This window comes from Eleginops maclovinus, chromosome 23 (genome assembly GCF_036324505.1).
Source record: "Eleginops maclovinus isolate JMC-PN-2008 ecotype Puerto Natales chromosome 23, JC_Emac_rtc_rv5, whole genome shotgun sequence".
Taxonomy (NCBI): Eukaryota; Metazoa; Chordata; class Actinopteri; order Perciformes; family Eleginopidae; genus Eleginops; species Eleginops maclovinus.
The window spans coordinates 13,962,443-13,984,329 of NC_086371.1; the positions used below are offsets into that span (position 1 = coordinate 13,962,443).

At 40.2% G+C, this 21,887-nt stretch overlaps 3 protein-coding genes across 3 annotated transcripts; all 3 read right to left on the bottom strand.

Moving 5' to 3' along the window:
- Nucleotides 1-1,777: 1,777 nt before the first annotated feature.
- On the bottom strand, nt 1,778-16,502 carry LOC134859313 (protocadherin alpha-C2-like). The gene is given in 4 exon segments (XM_063875741.1): nt 1,778-3,421; nt 11,445-12,982; nt 12,985-13,555; nt 13,557-16,502. Coding segments are annotated over 4 exon segments (2,436 nt in total). The 5' UTR covers nt 13,851-16,502; the 3' UTR covers nt 1,778-3,388.
- Nucleotides 1,778-21,881, bottom strand: LOC134859317 (protocadherin alpha-C2-like). Its single transcript, XM_063875745.1, has 3 exons — nt 19,491-21,881; nt 4,488-4,523; nt 1,778-3,421 (listed from the first exon to the last, which is right to left on the bottom strand). Exons 1-2 carry the CDS (start codon nt 21,879-21,881, stop codon nt 4,512-4,514), a joined length of 2,403 nt encoding a protein of 800 aa, XP_063731815.1. The 3' UTR covers nt 1,778-3,421; nt 4,488-4,511.
- Nucleotides 13,445-18,914, bottom strand: LOC134859323 (protocadherin alpha-C2-like). Its single transcript, XM_063875749.1, has 2 exons — nt 16,587-18,914; nt 13,445-13,532 (listed from the first exon to the last, which is right to left on the bottom strand). The coding sequence occupies exons 1-2, from the start codon at nt 18,879-18,881 to the stop codon at nt 13,515-13,517; spliced, it is 2,313 nt and encodes a 770-aa protein (XP_063731819.1). The 5' UTR covers nt 18,882-18,914; the 3' UTR covers nt 13,445-13,514.
- Nucleotides 21,882-21,887: the final 6 nt, after the last annotated feature.

A 21,887-nucleotide genomic window follows, 5' to 3' on the forward strand; every position in this document is an offset into this window, starting at 1 on the left:
CATATGCAAAAGAAACAAGAATAAAAAAAGAATCCCCGCACCCCTCCCACATGCACGGTTACGTATTGGGTCTGGAATTAGGCCAAACATTTACGTAAGCGAGCACGAGCGCTGCCGCATTGTGCAACACCTCCCCATTTCTGCCTCCTACGTTTCCTCCACGCTGCATTGATGCTACAATTGAATGTGTCTGAACAACCTAATGGTAATTTGTATCAGCCCTTTGTAGGCAGCAGTAGTGATATTTGCCATATAATGGGCATCGGATGTCTGCAGGCTGCGGCTGCTGCACTGTGTACGAATATTAAATGACACGCAGCTTCAGAGCACAGCGTGACCTCCAGCGAGCAGACAGCACGTTACCATGGCAACGCAGCTCCAGTATGCAGGTTGCTGTCCATGGTGCTAAAAGCAAGCAGCGCTCAGAGGAGGGAAGCAGAGGGGGAGGGAGGCAGGAGCTGTGAATGCTGCAGACAAAGAAAATCAGCCGCATCCACACACCCTTACACTGTTTATTCTCATATATATACATATTCCTCTTCACAGTCATATCCCTCCATTAGGGTTTATTGAAAATGCCTTCATAATTATCCTGTATTGAATGCAATGGGGAAGGCACATATTTGCAGCCCATGTCAAATATCAACACCCACAAATTGCCTTTTTTCCCCCTCAGTATTACAAACTTAGGCAGCGAAAATAGAACTCTAGACATATAGTAATCCACATAGAATATATTGAGGTTTTATGTATGGTGCCATGTGTTAACCTACTAGTGCCAGCTGGTGGCGGTTCTAGTGTTTTGTTACACATGGTGCATTGTCAGTGTGCTACTGCTAGTCTGTCAGTGGAGCAGAGCATCAGAAACAGCCAATGTGAAATGTTTCTCTCAAAGTCAAGTGGTGATAAGAAGGGACACAAAACAATTTTCTGATCTCAACATTTTCTTAATTCACTTTGCTCCAATAAAATATAATAGCATCTAAACTAAAACCCATATTAAAAAAAACATTATTCTTGCCTTATTTAGAAGACACAACTTAAATGATTGTTCCTTAAGTGATAAAAATTGCTGGTGAAATTTGAAGGTTTCTGTGTCTGTCTGAACACATGAGCTCATCTCTCTGGGGAGATGAGCTCATGTGTTCAGACAGTGACATACACACATGCAAGTTCTCTACAAACCTTATTAACACGTATACAACACACTGTGTTTTAGCTTGGGACATTTAGCAACATTTTATTTAACTGTATTTAAAACTTTATTTGAGACATAATGTGGTTGCACATTTTTCATTCATATTTTTACATTGTGTTTCTTTGCAGGATAAAGATGGTCGTGACGTCCTCACAGATGATGGTAGTAGTGACTGGGATCAGGGAGCCAGTCCAGAATGAGCACAAAGCTGGAGCCAGTTTCCACCAACATCATACATTAGGGAGGTATTTTCATGGACTGTCTTAATTGCCTGTCCCTCTTGTTTCATCTTACCCATATTGTGCACTTGAATTAGAAAAAAAAAAACTGAACTAGAGCCTTCTGATCTGAAAAACCTAACTAAGTTATTCTGAATATGTTAAATGCATTTAAAAAAGGACTATTTTACTATGTATTGATAATCATGATAACAAATATCAAACAAAAAAATCCCCTTAATCAGCTAAATCAATCATAGACTAGAATTATAACACATTTTCAAACAATTAAATATTGCTAAATCAATCCTATTCATTTTCAGAACTCAAGATGACGCTCAAGAGATTCAGAAGTTTACTATTATGATTGTTGTAGTATTTAATAGATCATACAGACCATAGCATACAATAAGCTCACATCACACACGTTACTACATAATGCACCATAACAGTCCACAGTACAAAAGCACTTATTGTATATGTTTGCCTGTTTTAACAGAACATCGTTATATAATGCAATTTGGGATGTGCTAAACCGTTGGACTATGTAAAAGCTGATCATGTGAATGATTTGCACACACTTAAATCTGATGGCACAGGATGTCCACTGTTTTTCTTAACAAAAGTTCAGCATTGGTAATTGAAAAGAATGACATTTGTATAGATACAGGCTTAGGATATATCTAAATAGAGAAAGTAGTGGTAGTAATACACATTAGCACAGCTTTCATTGGGAACGACCAGTATTCAGTATTTCAGCATTGTAAAGTAAACATTGAGTCATTTAGTGAGTTTTTTTTAACTTGATACACAATCTCAAAAGGTTGAAATTCAGGAACATCCACACAGTTTGGCTTTAAAAATAAAAAAGTGAAAGTACATGGTCATGTTTGTGATGTATTTACAGTAGTTATAGAAGATATTCAAACCATTCTTGAAGATTCAGTGTCTTTACAATCCTCTAGGCTCTTATTTTGCACTTAAAGTCCAAGTGAACACAACATTCAAGCACCATGTATATTTAAGTTTAAGCTGAGAGTACACATAATTATCGGAATACATCCAATTATTATACTGTTTAACTTCTTCATTGTCTTCTTGTTCAAATGTAATCTTCAATTTTGTTTTGAAAAATACTAAACTGTTCGGCCTTACAAAAGAAATGCATTGGTCAATATCATATAACACATACTTTGATCATCCCATGCAAAAACAACTGAAAGATAGATACGTAATACCTAAAGGACTCACTTTCATCTGTGTAGTACTGGTTAACTTTCTCTCAGCAATATCATTCATATATTCAGGCTTAGCTCAAATATACAGCATAAAGTCATGTACAAAACATAAAACTGATGAAAGCTACCACATCTATAAAATACTGATCCACTTTCTTTTCATACTTTAAAATCTATCTTTTGATATTTAATTGTGCTGTTTCACTTTTTAGTTAACTTGTATAATACATCAATGCTGTTAAGGATCAAGACAAAGCACAGAGGTTAATATTGTAATATCCAACATGTGTTTCATTTTAGAGAGTGGAAACAGTCTCTTAAAGGCATTTCAACATTCCTATGTCCACTCAGTCCTTGTTGAGGCTTCTTTAGATATCCACAGTTGTAATATTTCCTACAGTCTACTTCATTGCAAGTGTTTCCAAATGAAAATTGTTTGTATGAAGGACTCAAGAGTGTGGTTGAAGCCATGCAGTCTAATCATGCGTATTGAATGGACAGAGAGGCAATGTTGATCGGCTTTTCATGTGCTTGAAGAAAGAGAGGGGGAGGTCTGTTTCCTTAATTAGTCACCATAGTCCATTTGGTGTTATCGCATGAAAACTACATGTTGTGAGGAACAAGGATCAGACTGGGCAGGATGGACGTGGGGGTCATAACAGGCAGGGGTTTCTCCTTTCCTATATGAATCTTTCGTGTCAGCGATTATCCAATACACAGCTGAGGATGTGGCCTTATGTGGAGCTCCTGCTGCTGCTGGTGGATGCCTGGAAAACAAGAAAAGAGAATTAGATCATTCTGGAAACAAAACACAGCACGAACAGAAACATCACATGCAGAAGATGTCTGTCGCTCAGACAGGGGCTTCAGGCAGGAGACAGAGTGTGGTGAGGTGGCGGGTCTATCAATGAATACCATGCTCCAAAATTATAGGAAGGAGAGTGGTTGCTAGGTAACTGGGGGACTGCTTTCACTTTGCGCCTCTCCTGCATAAAGAAGTAGGTCACAATTCAAACTACAGCCGACAGAAAATCAAAGAGTCGTTCTGTGAAGTCAGTAACACTCAAAATATAATATAACCAACCCCATCATACAGCAACAGCACAACACAATCCCACTAAAAACATTCACATATAGGAATTACTCCTAATCTATCAGTGATGCGTCAGTAGGTGATGAATACACATTATTATTCACATGCACAGGATCAGTTAAAGACAGCGATATTTTCTAAGCAGAAACCAGATTGTGAAAAAAAGCAAAAGCCAGTAAATTGTGATATTGTGAGTTGAAGTAAGGGATTGTCTAGAACCAGGATCAATGACCTCCAGGCAGAGCAGCATAGTGATCATGTCCTTCCGTGTTTAAAAAAAGTAAATGTGCGACTGACTACTTGAGTCTTCACAAAAGTAATGAGTAAGACAGAAATACTGTACAAAACTATACTCCAGTGTTGCTTGTTGACAAAACTGACCACAGTCTCAGTGTAAGACTTGAAATAAATACATTAAGATTATAGATTATTATGAATGTACTTAAATTGTATAGATACATTTTAGTTGGCTTTGATGATGAATCTGTAATATAAATATCAGTTATCACATTTTTGGCAGAAAGAGGTTAACACCAGAGATAAGCAGCATGTGATGTCAACTTGTTCCTCTGCAATTAAAGAAATGCCGTCCAAGAGAAACTAAAGAAGACAAAATCAGTTTTTAAAAAGAACAACTGAGAACAAACAAATAAACAAATTCACAAAACAATGACACCCATATGGTCTCCAACATGATTCTTTAAAGGGCATCCAGGGTGGGGAGTGAGACTCCTGCATACCTCCAGCTGCTGAGTGGACTTTCCTCATTTAGGGTACTTTAGAGTGAGGAGAAAAGAAACAAGCAGTTCAATGGTCAGGTCATTGCAAACACAAGAAAAGATTACTGGTGTATGTATCTTATGATCACAGGGTTGGAGTCAAAGAAGTATGAATACAAATTTAAAATAATGTTTGAAAATACCACAGACTAAGCATAGTTAGTGTGACCCTTAATAACTGATTCTGCAGAATCCGTTCTATAAAAGTGGGTTGAACAGTTTAACATTAAGCTATAACAGCGGCATACTTACCACCATAGATAGATAGATAGATAGATAGATAGATAGATAGATAGATAGATAGATAGATAGATAGATAGATAGATAGATAGATAGATAGATAGATAGATAGATAGATAGATAGATAGATAGATAGATAGATAGATAGATAGAACATTGAATAATTAAAATTACATTGATGCTTGGGGGAAAATGGTTAGAGCACAAAATGTTAGGCTGAAATGCATCACACATTTTTTTCAAAACAGAGAAAGCTGTATCGCGCATTTTGTTAAATTTGATTGGTTATAAATAACTGAAAATAACCTATTTTTTTAAACGTACATGAAAATAACCAGAACATAAATTGAAAGAAGCTTTACTCGCAAGATCCTTGTTTGAAAAGTGTTATACATGCTCTTTGTGAATAAGATTTCTTTTGTGATTTAGATTAATTATGTTCTAATTTGCAGTGAATAAAACAATGATGACCAAACCATTACACTGATATATACCACAAATCAAAGTCAACCAGAAATGACTCTGAAGCAATAACAACTGAAAAACTTACGCATCACTTTAAGTACAAAAAGCTGCAGGATATTTCAAAAAGCAGAGGTGTAACCAGGCATGTTACATTTTTTCTTCAGGTTAGTTGGTCATATTCTGATAGATTTCTATCACATGATCAGCACATCTATGGCTTTTCCCCTTGAGCAATGTTGTAAGTGACATAGGGAGATTATTTATTTTAGGTTCATTTTAAGTTAAATAAAAAAATGAATATTAAGAGAATATTTACTGTATGACTCAGAGATTTAGTGATGTTGAACTTTGTTGTTACAGTATTTAGTGTTGAATAGTTTTTACGTGAATAAGATTCAAGCCAAAACACACACACAAGTGAAGGACAGGAGAATAACATTGTATGGTTCTATATTGCAAGCTTGTATCCTTTGTTAAAGGAAGGCCAATATTTGAAGGATTTAGTTAAATTACGATCAGAGTGATCTGTACCTGCAGAGTGGAGGCTGCTGAGTCACTAGTGTCTGTGAGTCCTGTGCCTCGTGGTATACTGGACACCATGTATCTGGAGCCCTTTGGCACAGGCTGTCTGACCACCATCTTTCCTTTCCTGGTCTCTGCTAGAAACAGACTGTACCAGTAGGCATCGTTAGAGACCAGAGTGGAGTCTGCGATGGTGGAGTTCCTCTCGCTGATCACACTGTTCCTGCAGGGAGGAGCAGCTTTGCTGTGCTTGGGTTTCTGACACTTGATTACGATGGTGACCAATATGGTGATCAGCAGGAGAAATGACACCGAGCCAAGACCGATGACCAGGTACAGGTTTAGGTCTGAGAAAATGTCATATTCTAGAGGCACCTCAGTCATATCAGAGTAGGACTTCACAGCAGCCTCCACTGTGGACAGCTTGATGGTGACTGTAGCAGAGAGGGCAGGCTCCCCATTGTCCTTGGCCACAACAACCAGTCTCTGGTGGCGCGGGTCTCTGTAGCTAAACATCCTCATGGTCCGGATCTCTCCGTTGTATTGGTCCAGACTGAACAAGGTGGCGTCAGTCACCTGCAGAAACTGGTAGGTGATCCGGGAGTTGTGCACCGAGTCTGTGTCCAAGGCTATCACTTTAGAAACCAGAGAGCCTTTATCGGTGGATCTGGGGATCTTTTCCTCCACCACCGAGCCCTGTGCACGCCACGGAGAGACAATAACCGGAGCGTTGTCGTTCTGGTCCACAATGATGATGTGCACCGTCACGTTACTGCTGAGAGGAGGAGAGCCAGAGTCTCTGGCCTCGATGTGGAAGAGAAATTCCTTCTCAATCTCATAGTCAAACGTTTTTAGTGCGTAAAGATTTCCATTCTCTGGGTTGATGGAGAACAGCATGGACATGGAGGTGTTGGCTATCTCCCTCTCTAGGATGAAATACACTAGGTACTGGTTTTCATGGAGGTCAGGGTCAAACGCAGAGAGGGAGCTGAGTAGGGCTCCAGGAGCGTTATTCTCCTCTACACGTATAGTATAAAATGACTGAGGGAACTGTGGCACATTGTCATTAACATCCAGCAGCTCTAACGTCATAGTTTCATTGTCAGATAAAGAAGGAGAGCCTCTGTCTGTCACAGTGAAAGTGATGTCATATTCAGGGACCTTCTCTCTGTCTAATGGCTCTGACACCACTAATTCATAATAGTTACCAGAGGACTCCCTCAGTTTAAAAGGCATGTTATAAGGAATATGAAGATCAACTACTCCATTGTCACCTGAGTCTTTATCATTGACACTCACCACTGCTATCACTGTGTCTAATTCTATGTTTTCTTTTATTGGACTTTGAAAAGATTTGATGGATATTTCTGGATGATTGTCATTCATATCCGTCACATTTATTGTCAATTTACACTGTCCAGTTAAGGAGTTAGGCCCTTTATCACTGGCAATAATCTCCATTTCATACAGTTTAAAATCTTCATAATTGATCATCTCTTTCACTCTGATTTCACCATTTTCTGGATTTAAGTTAAACACCTGTTGTGTTCTCTCTGATGTATATAAACTATATGAGTAAACAATGTCAGAATTTAACCCCTCATCTAAATCAGTAGCGTTTAATTTCATTACTAGACTGCCAATGGGGGAGTTTTCCATCACATCTATGATGTATTTGTCTTTATGAAATGACGGGGCGTTGTCGTTTACATCAAGCACGCGAACAATGATGCTGGCTGTACCTGTACGCGTGGGCACGCCACCGTCCACAGCAGTGAGAATTAGATTATGAACAGCCTGCTGCTCTCTATCTAATGTTTTTTTCAAAACCAAATCAGCAAATTTTGTCCCGTCTCTCCCGGTCTGAATTTCGAGTGCAAAATGTTCACTTGAGCTCAGATGGTAATTGTTCACAGAATTTGTTCCAACATCTGGGTCTGCAGCGTTGTTCAATGAGAATCTCTCTCCAACAGGGCTTGATTCAGATATGTCCAAATGCATCGTTCCCCGTCGAAAATGAGGAGCGTTGTCGTTGATGTCCGTGATTTCCACCTCAATGTTAAACATTCGTATCGGGTTTTCAATCGTAGCATCCAATTTAAGAAAGCATGATGTATATGTCTTCAGGGGGCATAACAACTCTCTGTCGATCCTTTCCAGGATGAACAGCTCTCCAGTGTCTTTGTTGATGTCGATATATTTTTTATTTCCTACAACATCTACTCGCATTTTCCTTCCCTTCAGAGTCTTCACGTCTAGTCCCAGATCAGATGCTAGATTAGAAACGACTGAACCTTCTTCCATTTCTTCGGGAACAGAATAATGGGTGACGGTAGACACCGTGTTAATCATGGCGGAAATGAAGAGAAAAACCCCAACGTGCCCTGTCCCAAATAACTTTCGGATTTGATGCTCCATATTTCAGATTCCGTATTATTAACTTGAAATATGTTGAAACCTAGATAAACCGTCCTCTCGTTCAACGAAAAAACGAAACGACGTTCTTAAAAAAAAAATCTTACGCCCATTCCTCGAGTGACGACCTCGTAATAAAATGTCTGACTGTCCCTCCTCCAATAAACTATCGAGAGAACTATGACCTCATCAGCGAATTTGTTTTTGTGGAGAGCAGCGACAAGAATAGTCTTGTGTGAGAACTTTTCAAAAACAAACAGTTTTACCTTGCGTTAAATGTAAAAGTTCAAGTGGATATTTCTTAATGTTGTAGAAGTTGCAAAAGTTATTCTGCTGAAGTATTACTTTTTGAGTTCTAAACGTGTATTCCCTGGGTGGGTGATGGGATTCTAAAAACAACAACTATACGTTTTCGTTTATTCTATATTTGGATAACTTAATACAGGTTTTACCTTCGTTTTTCGTTAAATGTGTTACAATAATTGCTAATGACTGTTACTTTTATTTAATACAATAACTGTGTGCCCCACATGTACCTGAATGTGTCCTCACAAAAACTAATGTATGCAGACATATCTATGCTGACATTGTAAAATAAAATAACACTGTATTTAAAGATCATTTGAAGAATGTATGCCGCATGCAGAGGTGGAAGAAGTATTCAGGTTATTTGCTTAAGGACCAGTAGCAATACTACATTGCACAAAAAATAATTTATTACTTAAAGTCTTGCATTTAAAAGTGTGCATATGTAAAAGTACAAAAGTATGAGCATCAAAATAAACATTATGTACCAAAAGTAAAAGTTTTCATTATGCAGAATGACTTATTAAAGCACTAGTTATTTTAAATCATTGTATTATATTTATTGATGCATTAATGTGTTCATCACTACAATGTTGCACTTGGTAAAGGTGGGGTTTATTTGAATACTTAATATACTACTGGGTAGCTAACGCTTTAATAGTATATGATAATGTATAAGATGATTTATATTTTGTATATTTTATCATCTCAATCAGCAGAGTAAGTAGTAACTAGATGTGTACACTAAATGTAATGGAGTAAAGAGGACAACATTTGCTTACAAAATGTACTGGTCTAAAAATATAAAGGAGCATAAAATAAAAATGCTCAAGGAAAGTACAAGTAACTTTAACTTAAGTAAAGTACTTGAAGAAATATCCTTAGTTACATTCCACCCCCTGCTGTATGCATCGTTATTGTGGTGGAAACTTCTGAAGCAATGGAGATGAAACTTAGAGAGACGCTGGAGAACAGGAACATGATGCCAAAACACTGTTGGTGTATTCGGAGTTACGGTCGGAGAATTGACAAGACATTTACTGTAGACATGAGTTGCCACAGCGGTTGCCAATCCAATTCTGAAGTTCTCAGGAATAGAAAGAGGTTTTAACTAGTTCCAAATGGGTAAGAAACATTCTCAGAGCAGCAGACTAAACAATCTAGGATAATACGTCAAAACTTAACCTGACATCCCGGTCACACATAAGGTGTCTGACGAAGCATCTGGGCTCAGCCCCAACAATAAAACCAATCCAAGCACAGGCGTGAGAGTGTACCCTCTGTGGGAACAAGGCTGTGAAAGCCCAGGCTGCCCCTCCTTAATGAAGATCACAGCACCTGCAAGGCCGCTATGCCAGAGGAGGACAGACAGGAAGGACACAACTGGCTAACTTGAAAGCAAGCAGTACAAAAGCAGCTGTGAGGAGACCAATGGTCACGTGTGTGAAGAGGTCACAGGCCTGACCGAAAGGTTACAAGCTTACACAAAATATTCCCTAACAATTATAATTGAAGGCACCAAAATGCAGAGAATCACATAGAAATTCAGCATGCTTTGGGAATTGAACCTTATGGTATAAAATGTATTAGATATATTAGACGTAAGAAAAAGACAAAATACATTTTGTCAAGTTTAATTTACACTACAGGGTGAAAACACTAAGTTGCTGTGTTGTTACTAATCATCAAAAACTAAATGACATAATTTTAATAACTAACCCATTACAGCCCCTCACTCTCTCTCTTAATAACAATGCATTTATTTAGCGATTTTCCAAGTGCTCAAAGGACAATACACACAGTAGCAATTTGGGGGGAAGTGTCTTGCCCAAGGATACAACGTCATGCTGACTCGGTGGTGGTCAAGGCAGGATTTGAACCAGCACCACAGCTCTTTCACTCACTCACTCACTCACTCACTCACTCACTCACTCACTCACTCACTCACTCACTCACTCACTCACTCACTCACTCACTCACTCACTCACTCACTCACTCTCTACCACTCTACCAGAAACAGACAAGTGTGGGGTTGTTTTTGTTTTTATATGGTTTACTATTGTGATTTTAAACAGAGCAAGGAGAACTTCAGTAACAATTCAGCAGCCATATGATGCATTAAGATTCTCTGCATTTTGGTGTTCTTCCTAATTATCACTTGTGATACAGCATTGATTATTTTAACTGCATTACACTTTACTTAAACATGTATAATGATGGCACTGCATGAATTATTATAACATATTATGAGCCTATGTCAGACTTGATGGTTGATGTGTGTTTAGGTAGTCAGAATGTATTCTTAGCCCCGTTAGTGAATCTGTAGTTTATAACTAGTCAGGATTATCAATATGACACCTGTAATTCATCATACTTCACATGGTTAATTGGTTGTGTGTGTGCGTGTGTGTGTGTGTGTGTGTGTGTGTGTGTGTGTGTGTGTGTGTGTAGTTATAAAGCATTGCAAATGCAATTTGGTTCCCTAAATGCCCTCACAACACACAACAGATTTGGTATTTATCAAAAGTATTAGGAAACATTTAGTTTAGAAGCAGAAAGTTTTAATGATTTATGAAATTGCTTATTAAAACCAAAACAAATGGTATCAATATTTGGGTAGAAATGAGCTGCTGACCATGATGAAGGTCACAAGCCGAAACTGGTTGGTCTCAAAATAAAGTTGCTCTATACAGTAAGTGTTGCTGTAGATTTCAGCTCTTGTGACCTTTTCCTTTTTCCATGCCATTTGGGGGTTATGCCAGCAGGTCAAAAGACTTAACATGGGCCCAATTACATATTTGCTTGTAATGTAGAGTTAGTCTTAGTTGTGCAATTTAAAGAAAGTGAAGAGACAAAAAAAAAAAATCAGCGCTGATACGAAAAGACTGCAATGGTTACTTATTAGTGGCCTTGAGGCATGTTCAGTAGGAAAAATGTGAATCAGATATTAAATAGATGTGTTTTCCATACCTGCAGAGTGGAGGCTGCTGAGCCACTAGTGTCTGTGAGTCCTGTGCCTCGTGGTATACTGGACACCATGTATCTGGAGCCTTTTGGCACAGGCTGTCTGACCACCATCTTTCCTTTCCTGGTCTCTGCTAGAAACAGACTGTACCAGTAGGCATCGTTGGAGACCAGAGTGGAGTCTGCGATGGTGGAGTTCCTCTCACTGATCACACTGTTCCTGCAGGGAGGAGCAGCTTTGCTGTGCTTGGGTTTCTGACACTTGATTACGATGGTGACCAATATGGTGATCAGCAGGAGAAATGACACAGAGCCAAGACCGATGACCAGGTACAGGTTGAGGTCTGAGAAAATGTCATATTCTAGAGGCACCTCAGTCATGTCAGAGTAGGACTTCACAGCAGCCTCCACTGTGGACAGCTTGATGGTGACTGTGGCAGAGAGAGCAGGCTCACCGTTGTCCTTGGCGACAACAACCAGTCTCTGGTGACGGGGATCTCTGTAGCTGAACATCCTCATGGTCCGGATCTCTCCGTTGTATTGGTCCAGACTGAACAAAGTTGCGTCAGTCACCTGCAGAAACTGGTAGGTGATCCGGGAGTTGTGCACCGAGTCTGTGTCCAAAGCTATCACTTTAGAAACCAGAGAGCCTTTATCTGTGGATCTGGGGATCTTTTCCTCCACCACCGAGCCCTGTGCACGCCACGGAGAGACAATAACCGGAGCGTTGTCGTTCTGGTCCACAATGATGATGTGCACCGTCACGTTACTGCTGAGAGGAGGAGAGCCAGAGTCTCTGGCCTCGATGTGGAAGAGAAATTCCTTCTCAATCTCATAGTCAAACGTTTTTAGTGCGTAAAGATTCCCGTTCTCTGGGTTGATGGAGAACAGCATGGACATGGAGGTGTTGGCTATCTCCCTCTCTAGGATGAAATACACTAGGTACTGGTTTTCATGGAGGTCAGGGTCGAATGCAGAGAGGGAACTGAGCAGGGCTCCAGGAGCGTTATTCTCCTCTACACGTATAGTATAAAATGACTGAGGGAACTGTGGCACATTGTCATTAACATCCAGCAGCTCTAATGTCATAGTTTCATTGTCAGATAAAGGAGGAGAGCCTCTGTCTGTCACAGTGAAAGTGATGTCATATTCAGGGACCTTCTCTCTGTCTAACGGCTCTGACACCACTAATTCATAATAGTTACCAGAGGACTCCCTCAGTTTAAAAGGCATGTTATCTGGAATATGAAGATCAACTACTCCATTTTCACCTGAGTCTTTATCACTGACACTCACCACTGCTATCACTGTGTCTAATTCTATGTTTTCTTTTATTGGACTTTGAAAAGATTTGATGGATATTTCTGGATGATTGTCATTCATATCCGTCACATTTATTGTCAATTTACACTGTCCAGTTAAGGAGTTAGGCCCTTTATCACTGGCAATAACCTCCATTTCATACAGTTTAAAATCTTCATAATTGATCATCTCTTTCACTCTGATTTCACCATTTTCTGGATTTAAGTTAAACAGCTGTTGTGTTTCTCTGATGTATATAAACTATATGAGTAAACAATGTCAGAATTTAACCCCTCATCTAAATCAGTAGCGTTTAATTTCATTACTAGACTGCCAATGGGGGAGTTTTCCATCACATCTATGATGTATTTGTCTTTATCAAATGACGGGGCGTTGTCGTTGACATCAAGCACACGAACAATGATGCTGGCTGTACCTGTACGCGTGGGCACGCCACCGTCCACAGCAGTGAGAATTAGATTATGAACAGCCTGCTGCTCTCTATCTAATGTTTTTTTTAAAATCAAATCAGCAAATTTTGTCCCGTCTCTCCCGGTCTGAATTTCGATGGAGAAGTGTTCACTTGAGCTCAGATGGTAATTGTTCACAGAATTTGTTCCAACATCTGGGTCTGCAGCGTTGTTCAATGAGAATCTCTCTCCAACAGGGCTTGATTCAGATATGTCCAAATGCATCGTTCCCCGTCGAAAATGAGGAGCGTTGTCGTTGATGTCCGTGATTTCCACCTCAATGTTGAACATTCGTATCGGGTTTTCAATCGTAGCGTCTAATCTGAGAAAGCAGGTTGTAGTTTTTCAAGGGGCATAACAATTCTCTGTCGATCCTTTCCTGCATGAACAGCTCTCCTGTGTCTTTGTTGATATCGATATACTTTTTATTGCCTACGACATCTACTCGCATTTTTCGTTTATTCAGAGTCTTCACGTCTAATCCCAGATCAGTCGCTAAATTTGCAACCACTGAGCCTTCTTCCATTTCTTCGGGAACAGAATAATGGGTGACGGTGGACACCGTGTGCATCATGGCAGAAATAAAGAGAAATACAAAAACGTACCCTATCCAAGAACACTGATGAATTTGACGAGCCATCGAACATAATCCGTATAAACCTTCAAAGATATATCCGTTGTCTTTTCTCCTAATGAAAGTAAATGCTGGTCCTCAAGAAAAAAGTGTTTCTTAATGCTGCTGGTATTGGCAGAGATTTTTGTGAAATATGTCTTCCTGCCAATCCTCCAATGAACTATCGTGAAAACGATGATATCATCAAGGACGTCCACGTCAATGATGTATTTTTTTTTGTGGAGAGCAGCGACATGAATAGTCCTTCCTGAAGTTTCACACCTCTGAAACATTCTGTAATGTCAACATGTCGTTGACAGTCATGAATTGCTAATCAAATAGTAATTGAAAACGTGTGAAAAAATATTTTGCAAGTGTTTAATTCGTGTTTTAAACGTTATTCTTCTTGGATTGTGTGGCCATTAACTACAGTTTGGCTTTTTCCAGTTGAACTGTTTTATATACAGGTTTAATTACATTAATAAAACACAATAAACAGTCCGTGCCTTTATATGATGCCACTGTCCTTGCCTTCATGTTACACACACTTACACGCCAATTCTAATGTGTTTAGAAATGCTCATGCACTGTTGTTTAGTCTTTTTTAAATTTGTTTAAATGTCATTTGTAAATTAGTGTGTTGTTTATGTCATGCTTCCACATGCAGCAAAAACCATTTTAATTATGTTGCCTGTCCATCTTGATCCTAACCTAAGAACAATGTGCAAGGATGGGCTAACATTGCAAATATCTCATGTTACAAGAATCACATAATTCTATCAATATTTCAATTATATCTGGAGGAGCCTTCCACCATCACTACGAAGAAGGTGGACATGTTTTTATAAACAACTATGAAAAAAGAATAAAAATGTATTGTGGGAAACTGACGTCATTGTCACCTGATGCATCACATGACCGGTGACCAGTAAATAGGAAATAATAAAAGTTTGCGGTCAATTCAAGATAGCCTCTCACTTGGCTGCACGGTTATTGGTCGTCTCCCCCTCACTAAGGTAGGAATAATAGTTGTACAGTCAAAGAATTAGACGTATGTTGCGAGTAATGTGCTTTTAAATGGTGTTTTAAAAGAAGTTGTATTTAGGCCCAGCAACCCGTGATACTAACTGACCATTTCCCCGGCAGGATAGAGCTGTGTGAAAATAACTCTGTGGAAGTATGCCTTGTTTTAACTATTTGCATTGTTACGTGAGTCGGTGAGTGATGCTGGCAACTGATGTGTTGTATTTGTTTCTTTTTCATAAAAGACCAGGCCAGCCACTGTCTAGGCCTATAGTGTGTTTTTTAAATTTAATTAAATTATTTGTTTTAATTTATATTTCTGTCAATTGTCTCCCTTTTAGCTTAGGGCAACATAATTATTTTACATCTGTGTCTTAGTTGGTGCTCCTGCTCGGCGGCGCAGGCCTGGACCCAGGTGGAAAGTTGTCTGCTTTCAGTAGGGACTTCACGGTGTGACATTTTACAAGGGTATGCATGCAAAATATCTCACTTTTATTATTTTCTATAGTGCTGGTTTGAATATTACTGGCTTTTTTTTTTTCCTTCACGGTTAGCAGGCACTGTGACCCAGCGGACCAGACCGTCCCAACTGAGGATGGTAACTTATGTAATCATTGTGAATTATATTTGCCTTTTTTTTACCCCTTTACAGCTGACAAATGTTACCTGTGTTTATGTGTTTATGTAGTGGGGTGCTGACTGGTTTATACTGTTTTGATTTAGTTCATATTGTTTATTTAGCATTTTTGCTTGTTTTGTTTATATGGATTGGGTTAGCTTGTTTTGCCTTTCTCTTTATAGTTTAGTTTTTGTGTAGCCAACTGGGGTTCCCCTTTGTTTGTTTAACCTTGTTTTCAGTTGTTTCTTTTTTCCGTTGGTAAAGCTGAGTGCCGCTCATTGGGGGGGGCTAGTAACCCTCACTATTTATTGTGGTGAAGATCGCCGGGGTACCCGAGTGAGTGACCTGTTTGCGATTTGCTGTGGCTGCACCTGGTGAGTATTTGGTTGCACCCTAGTGTCACGACAAGTAGCCTGCCACCCCATTAACTGGCCTCGGCTCACTTTAAATTTAGTTTCTTTTTTTTGTATAGACTTTTAAATGTTACATTTTAGATCATAATTTTAATCTCATTATATAATAAAGATCATTTATAAACTGAGTAATTCTTGTTGTTTTTATAACCCATTATTTTGTCTTCCAGCACCGTTTTCCTGAGTTTCCTTTTGATTTACAGTTAATAAAAGTTACTTTATTCTGAAACACGTCTCTGCCCCTCAGTCCTGTACCTGTGTCCTACTCTTTTTATGTTTATATCCTGGGGTGCTAGTCCCCAGGTGGCGTTGTCGGTCCTCCGTCCCACTTTATTATAATTTCAATTTAACCACACTACCTCGCCACAGTCACATATTTGTTAAATAAATGTGCATTATATTTTGGGAATTCATGCCTCTGTCCTAATTGTACCTGTTAAGGGACGCCTTAAAATCGTTTCACAATATCACCTTTAATTGAGTGTCCACGGGTTCTTCCTGCCCCTTAGCAGGAAGTGGCATTTGTAAGTTAATAGATAACCCCAGTCACGGTTACCAAGGTCTGTTCTCTTTTTTTTTAAAAAGAGTTTAGCTATATGTGGGCAATAAACGCATATAGTTTGCAAAAAAAGACCAAATTAAAATCTTTTGTATAGCTTGTTTGATAGAAATGATCAGAAAATATGTTTAATTGAGGTTTTCCCATACCTGTAGGGTGGAGGCTGCTGAGTCACTAGTGTCTGTGAGTCCTGTGCCTCGTGGTATACTGGACACAATGTATCTGGAGCCCTTAGGCACAGGCTGTCTGACCACCATCTTTCCTTTCCTGGTCTCTGCTAAAAACAGACTGTACCAGTAGGCATCGTTGGAAACCAGAGTGGAGTCTGCGATGGTGGAGTTCCTCTCGCTGATCACACTGTTCCTGCAGGGAGGAGCCGCTTTGCTGTGCTTGGGTTTCTGACACTTGATTACGATGGTGACCAATATGGTGATCAGCAGGAGAAATGAAACCGCGCCAAGACCGATGACCAGGTACAGGTTTAGGTCTGAGAAGATGTCATACTCTAGAGGCACCTCGGTCATGTCAGAGTAGGCCTTCACGGCAGTCTCCACTGTGGACAGCTTGATGGTGACTGTAGCAGAGAGGGCAGGCTCTCCATTGTCCTTGGCGACAACAACCAGTCTCTGGTGGCGCGGGTCTCTGTAGCTGAACATCCTCATGGTCCGGATGTCCCCATTGTATTGGTCCAGACTGAACAAGGTGGCGTCAGTCACCTGCAGAAACTGGTAGGTGATCCGGGAGTTGTGCACCGAGTCTGTGTCCAAGGCTATCACTTTAGAAACCAGAGAGCCTTTATCGGTGGATCTGGGGATCTTTTCCTCCACCACCGAGCCCTGTGCGCGCCACGGAGAGACGATAACAGGAGCGTTGTCGTTCTGGTCCACAATGATGATGTGCACCGTCACGTTACTGCTGAGAGGAGGAGAGCCCGAGTCTCTGGCCTCGACGTGGAAGAGAAACTCCTTCTCGATCTCATAGTCAAAAGTTTTTAGTGCGTAAAGATTCCCGTTCTCTGGGTTGATGGAGAACAGCATGGACATGGAGGTGTTGGCTATCTCCCTCTCTAGGATGAAATAAACTAGGTACTGGTTTTCATGGAGGTCAGGGTCAAACGCAGAGAGGGAACTGAGCAGGGCTCCCGGAGCGTTATTCTCCTCTACACGTATAGTAAAAAATGACTGAGGGAATTGTGGCACATTGTCATTAACATCCAGCAGCTCTAATGTCATAGTTTCATTGTCAGATAAAGGAGGAGAGCCTCTGTCTGTCACAGTGAAAGTGATGTCATATTCAGGGACCTTCTCTCGGTCTAATGGCTCTGACACCACTAATTCATAATAGTTATCAGAGGACTCCCTCAGTTTGAAAGGAATGTTATGAGGAATATGAAGATCAATCACTCCATTGTCACCTGAGTCTTTATCACTGACACTCACCACTGCTATCACTGTGTCCAATTCTATGTTTTCATTGACTGGATTCTGAAATGATTTAATAGATATTTCTGGGTGGTTATCATTCATGTCCTCAACTATAATGTTGACAGTGCATTGTCCTGTTAAACTATTGACTCCTTTGTCTGTTGCAATAACTTCCATATCATAAATCCTGAAATCTTCATAATTTAACATTCCTTTGACAGTAATTTCACCAGTGGAAGGATTCAGATTAAATGTTTCCTGCGTTTTCTCAGATGTATATAAACTGTAGGAGTATGTTATATCAGAATTTGACCCCTCATCAAGGTCTGTTGCATTGAGATAAACAACCATGCTTCCAATAGGTGAATTCTCCATTATTTTGATGTCATAAGTAGCTTTCTCAAAAGTAGGTGTGTTGTCGTTTAGGTCTGAAACATGCACAATAACACTTGCAGTGCCCGAACGTGCAGGTGTGCCTCCATCTACAGCTGTGAGAATTAAATTATGCACAGCCTGCTGCTCTCGATCTAAACTCTTTGTTAAGATTAATTCGGCAAATTTTGACCCCTCCCTGCCGGTCTGAAGTTCAATACTAAAATGTTCACTTTCACTCAGATGGTATGTTTTCACCGAATTACTTCCAACGTCAGGATCAACTGCATTGCTGAGAGAGAATCTCTCACCTTTTGGCGTTGCTTCAGATATATCTAAATGTATGGCATCTCTTCGAAACTGAGGGGCGTTGTCGTTCATATCCAAAATTTCTACTTCTATGTTAAATATTCGTAGTGGATTTTCTAGTATAACCTCCAGTCTTAGATAGCAAGACGCTGATGACTTGGTAGGGCAAATATTTTCCCTGTCAATCTTCTCAACAATATACAGTTCTCCAGTCTCTTTGTTCACATCCAGATATTTCTTATTTGCGATAATGTCAAGACGCATCTTCCTCTGACTCAGTGTCTTTACATCCAGGCTGAGATCGGTAGCAAGGTTAGCTACAACTGAACCTTCTTTCATTTCCTCAGGTATTGAATAATGAGTCACTGAAGTCGATATGTTACGAATGAAACAAACAAAAATAAGGAGCAGCACGTACCTTCCGCAAGCCTGCATTGTTACAAAGGGCCCCGTTGTTGTTTGCGGGTTAAAATCACTTCAGACGATATCTTTTTCGTTTCCAGCTATGTTGAATTTTTCTGTAATGGCATCCATCACAAACATAATTATGCAGTGGTAATTCCTATTTTTCTTTTTTGCAAAAAAAGGAAAAACGCTTTTTCGGAGTAGAGGTTGAGTACCGCGGAGCTGTCCGCTTGTTTCACGATCTGCCCTGCTGACTGCGATTCACTGTCGTGGCGTTCATGTGCAGTTTTTATTGGTAAAGCAGCGCCACCTTTTGTTTTTTAAAGCCTTTGTGCTCACCATTAGCTGCACTAAAAAATGAATAGTTTTGTATATGTTGTATCTGGATTTAAAGTCGTTTTTTATAAGACATTGTTTAAAGTACATTTTTCACTATTAAAGGTTTTTTTCATCTCAAAGTAGGTGGGCAATTAAATGTCATCTATTATTTATACAAAATAAACAAAAAAACACATGAAGTGCATGTGTACATTAGACTCTCACCTGCAGAGTGGAGGCTGCTGAGCCACTAGTGTCTGTGAGTCCTGTTCCTCGTGGTAAACTGGACACGATGTATCTGGAGCCCTTTGGCACAGGCTGTCTGACCACCATCTTTCCTTTCCTGGTCTCTGCTAGAAACAGACTGTACCAGTAGGCATCGTTGGAAACCAGAGTGGAGTCTGCGATGGTGGAGTTCCTCTCACTGATCACACTGTTCCTGCAGGGAGGAGCCGCTTTGCTGGGTTTAGGCTTCTGACACTTGATTACGATGGTGACCAATATGGTGATCAGCAGGAGAAATGACACAGAGCCCAGACCGATGACCAGGTACAGGTTGAGGTCTGAGAAGATGTCATATTCTAGAGGCACCTCGGTCATGTCAGAGTAGGCCTTCACAGCAGTCTCCACTGTGGACAGCTTGATAGTGACTGTAGCAGAGAGGGCAGGCTCCCCGTTGTCCTTGGCAACAACAACCAGTCTCTGGTGGCGCGGGTCTCTGTAGCTGAACATCCTCATGGTCCGGATCTCTCCATTGTATTGGTCCAGACTGAACAAGGTGGCGTCAGTCACCTGCAGAAACTGGTAGGTGATCCGGGAGTTGTGCACCGAGTCTGTGTCTAAGGCTATCACTTTCGAAACCAGAGAGCCTTTATCTGTGGATCTGGGGATCTTTTCCTCCACCACCGAGCCCTGTGCACGCCACGGAGAGACAATAACCGGAGCGTTGTCGTTCTGGTCCACAATGATGATGTGCACCGTCACGTTACTGCTGAGAGGAGGAGAGCCAGAGTCTCTGGCCTCGATGTGGAAGAGAAACTCCTTCTCGATCTCATAGTCAAACGTTTTTAGTGCGTAAAGATTCCCATTCTCTGGGTTGATGGAGAACAGCATGGACATAGAGGTGTTGGCTATCTCCCTCTCTAGGATGAAATAAACTAGGTACTGGTTTTCATGGAGGTCAGGGTCAAACGCAGTGAGGGAACTGAGCAGGGCTCCAGGAGCGTTATTCTCCTCTACACGTATAGTATAAAATGAATGAGGGAACTGTGGCACATTGTCATTAACATCCAGCACCTCTAACGTCATAGTTTCATTGTCAGATAAAGGAGGAGAGCCCCTGTCTGTCACAGTGAAAGTGATGTCATATTCAGGGACCTTCTCTCGGTCTAATGGCTCTGACACCACTAATTCATAATAGTTACCAGAGGACTCCCTCAGTTTGAAAGGCATGTTATCTGGAATATGAAGATCAACTACTCCATTGTCACCTGAGTCTTTATCACTGACACTCACCACTGCTATCACTGTGTCCATTTCTATGTTTTCATTGACTGGACTCTGAAATGATTTAATAGATATTTCTGGGTGGTTATCATTCATGTCTTCAACAACAATTTTGACAGTGCATTGTCCTGATAAACTATTGACTCCTTTATCTGTTGCAATGACTTCCATATCATAAATCCTGAACTCCTCATAATTTAACATTCCTTTGACAGTAATTTCACCAGTGGAAGGATTCAGATTAAATGTTTCCTGCGTTTTCTCAGATGTATATAAACTGAAGGAGTATGTTATTTCTGAATTTGACCCCTCATCTAGGTCTGTTGCATTAAGATTAACAACAAGACTCCCAATAGGAGAGTTTTCCATTATTTTAATACTATAACTTTTTTGGTCAAATGTAGGTGTGTTGTCATTAGTGTCTAAAACACGAACAATAACACTTGCAGTGCCAGAACGTGCAGGTGTGCCTCCATCTACAGCTGTGAGAATTAAATTATGCACAGCCTGCTGCTCTCGATCTAAAGTCTTTGTTAAGATTAATTCGGCAAATTTCGACCCATCTCTTCCTGTCTGAACTTCAATATTAAAATGTTCACTTTCACTCAGATGGTATGTTTTTACTGAATTGCTTCCAACGTCAGGATCGACTGCATTGCTGAGAGAGAATCTCTCACCTTTCGGCGTTGCTTCAGATATATCTAAATGTATGACGTCTCTCCGAAATTGAGGGGCGTTGTCGTTCATATCCAAAATTTCTACCTCTATATTAAAAATTCGAACAGGGTTTTCTAGTATTACTTCCAGTTTGAGATAACAAGACGCTGATGACTTTGTAGGGCAAATATTTTCCCTGTCAATCTTCTCAACAATATACAGTTCTCCAGTCTCTTTGTTCACATCCAGATATTTCTTATTTGCGATAATGTCAAGACGCATCTTCCTCTGACTCAGTGTCTTTACATCCAGGCTGAGATCGGTAGCAAGGTTAGCTACAACTGAACCTTCTTTCATTTCCTCGGGTATTGAATAATGAGTCACTGAAGTCGATATGTTACGAATGAAACAAACAAAAATAAGGAGCAGCACGTACCTTCCGCAAGCCTGCATTGTTAC

Coding starts and splice junctions, on each gene's coding strand:
- LOC134859323 (XM_063875749.1), bottom strand. CDS start 18,881: ATGAAAGAAGGTTCAGTTGTAGCTAACCTTGCTACCGATCTCAGCCTG.
- LOC134859317 (XM_063875745.1), bottom strand. CDS start 21,881: ATGCAGGCTTGCGGAAGGTACGTGCTGCTCCTTATTTTTGTTTGTTTC.